Consider the following 2,562-nt stretch of genomic DNA (forward strand, 5'->3'; position numbering starts at 1 on the left):
AATCTATACCCAGGCAATCAGGGGTATTCTGTGATGCTCCAGAAAAAAGATGGGTCCTTTGCAGAGACCATTCGACTCCCTTATGATGAAAGGGCATTGCTCGACTACTTGGATGCAGAAGAATTACCCCCTGCTTTGGCCGATGTCCTTGATAAAGCTTCGGTTAACATTTTTCATAGTGGGTGTGTCATAGTAGAAGTTCGTGACTACAGGCAGTCCAGTAATATGCAACCTCCTGGTTACCAAAGCAGGCATATTCTCCTACGTCCAACAATGCAGACTTTAGCCCATGATGTGAAGATGATGACAAGAGATGTCCAGAAATGGAGCCAGGAAGACAAGCTGCAGCTTGAGAGCCAACTGATCTTAGCGACAGCTGAACCACTGTGTCTCGATCCTTCTGTAGCAGTCGCCTGCACTGCAAACAGGCTGCTGTACAACAAGCAAAAGATGAATACCGACCCGATGAAACGGTGCCTCCAGAGGTATTCGTGGCCCTCTGTAAGGTCACAGCAGGAGCGGTCTGACTATCCACCTCCTCCTGAGATGAGAGTGTCGACTTCTGGCCAAAAAGAAGAAAGAAAAGCAGGTCAGCCTTATGAGCTGGACATTGCTAAAGCAGGACGTTGTGTAGACATGTGGAAACGCAGATCCTGGGATTTGGCCGTGCCTTCGGAAGTGGATGTGGAGAAACTTGCTAAAGGGTGTCAGCCCGTCACAGCTGCTGAGCCACAGCTCCCAGTCTGGCCAGCCCAGGAGGTAGAAGACCCTTTCGGATTTGGATGGGAAGCTGGCTCTCAGGCCTGGGACACCGAGCCAAGCATCATGCAGTCGTTTAATGATCCACTTCTCTGTGGTAAAATACGGCCCCGTAAAAAAGCCAGGCAGAAGAGCCAGAAGTCTCCCTGGCAGCCCTTCCCAGATGACCATGCAGCTGGTCTCAGGCCTGGGTCAGAGACTGATGCTGGGAGGGCAGTGAGTCAGGCCCAGGAATCGGTGCAGAGCAGAGTCAAAGGTTCAGGCAAGATGTCACACAGCTCCAGTGGCCCAGCCAGTGTCAGTCAGCTGTCCTCATGGAAAACACCAGAACAGCCTAAGCCTGTGTGGGTCCAGTCTTCAGTATTGGGGAAGGGAGAGAAACATCCACCTCCCCGAAACCAACTTCCCTCAAGCTCAGGAAAGAATTCCTCAGGTACCAGTTTCCCCCCACAACAGGCAGGCAGCTCTCTTAAGCGTCCTTTTCCTGCTGCTGCTGCCGCTCCTGCGGCTTCTGCCGCGTCTCCCGCTGCTGCTGCTGCTGCTGCTCCTGCTCCTGGTCCTGGTCCTGCTCCTGCTCCTGCTCCTGCTCCTGCCACTGCTCCTGCTCCTGCTCCTGCTCCTGCTGTAGCTGCTGCTTCTGCAGCACCAAGTCATTCTCAGAAGCCCTCTGTGCATTTCATTCAAGTTAGCAGGCCCTATCCAGCTGCCCAGCCCCCCACCAGACTCATAAAAATAGCCCCAGCCATTCAGGTCAGGACAGGCTCCACTGGCCTAAAGGCCATCAACATGGAGGGCCCAGTCCGGGCAGCCCAGGCTTTGGGTAGCAGTTTCAAGCCTGTGCAGGCCCCTGGCTCGGGTGGCCCGGCTCCTGCAGGAATCAGTGGCAGTGGCCTTCAGTCCTCAGGAGGTCCACTACCAGATGCAAAGCCCAGTGCAGCACAGGCATCTTCTCAAGCACCCCTTCAGTTTTTCCTAAATACTCCTGAAGGTCTCAGGCCCATGACTGTCCTCCAGGTTCCACAGGGCTCCATGGTTTTGAGCAGCACGCAGCAGCAGTTCCATCAGCTGGTTTCCCTGCAGCAGCTCCAGCAGCCCACAGCTCCTCACCGTCCTCAGCCAGGGCCACAGGGTTCCGCACAAGGTATGAGCACTCAAGGGCAGGCCTTCCCTGCTCAGCAGCTTCTTAAGGTGAACCCCACTGGAGCAGGTAGTGGTCTGCAGCCCCACACTGGGTTGGGTCTACTTGGCTCTGCCCAGGTTCCTCAGCAGGGTATCCAGCTCCCCTCTGTCTTGAGGCAGCAGCAGCAGCCACAGCTGCGGCTGAAGCTGCAACCGCGGTCACAGCCGCAGCTGCCACAGCCGCCGAAGCTGCAACTGCAGCAGCAGCCACAGCCACAGCAGGAGCAGCCACAGTCACAGCAGCCACAGCCGCAGCATATCCAGCTCCAGACGCAGCAGTTGAGAGTCCTGCAGCAGCCAGTGTTTTTGGCAACAGGCGCTGTTCAGATAGTGCAGCCACGTCCAGGTGGGCAAGCAGCGAGCCAGTCGGTAGTGCAGACAAAGGGAGGCAAGCCAACCCCTCCAGCGCCCTGAGGCTTGTGGTTGTTTGTCTCTCTTTTAAAAGCACAGGAGTACTGACCCAAATGAATTCCCAGTTTTTACTTGAGTTTTGTGTTTTTTTTCCTCATGTTTTGGTATTTTACATTTTAAAATACACATTTTACACAGAAGCACAATCCACTAATTTTTATTTAGAAACAGGGAAGTGATCTCCTAAAGGAGCATTGTTTTGCTTAAGTTACT

At 54.3% G+C, this 2,562-nt stretch overlaps 1 protein-coding gene across 1 annotated transcript; it reads left to right on the forward strand.

Moving 5' to 3' along the window:
- Nucleotides 1-6: 6 nt before the first annotated feature.
- On the forward strand, nucleotides 7-2,352 carry LOC112615013 (transcription factor SPT20 homolog-like 1; the record flags this gene model as incomplete). The annotated part of the gene is made up of 1 exon (XM_025371638.1): nucleotides 7-2,352. A coding segment is annotated over one exon (2,346 nt), but the record flags the coding sequence as incomplete, so codon positions are not given.
- Nucleotides 2,353-2,562: the final 210 nt, after the last annotated feature.

The sequence above is a fragment of the Theropithecus gelada genome, chromosome X (assembly GCF_003255815.1).
Source record: "Theropithecus gelada isolate Dixy chromosome X, Tgel_1.0, whole genome shotgun sequence".
Taxonomy (NCBI): Eukaryota; Metazoa; Chordata; class Mammalia; order Primates; family Cercopithecidae; genus Theropithecus; species Theropithecus gelada.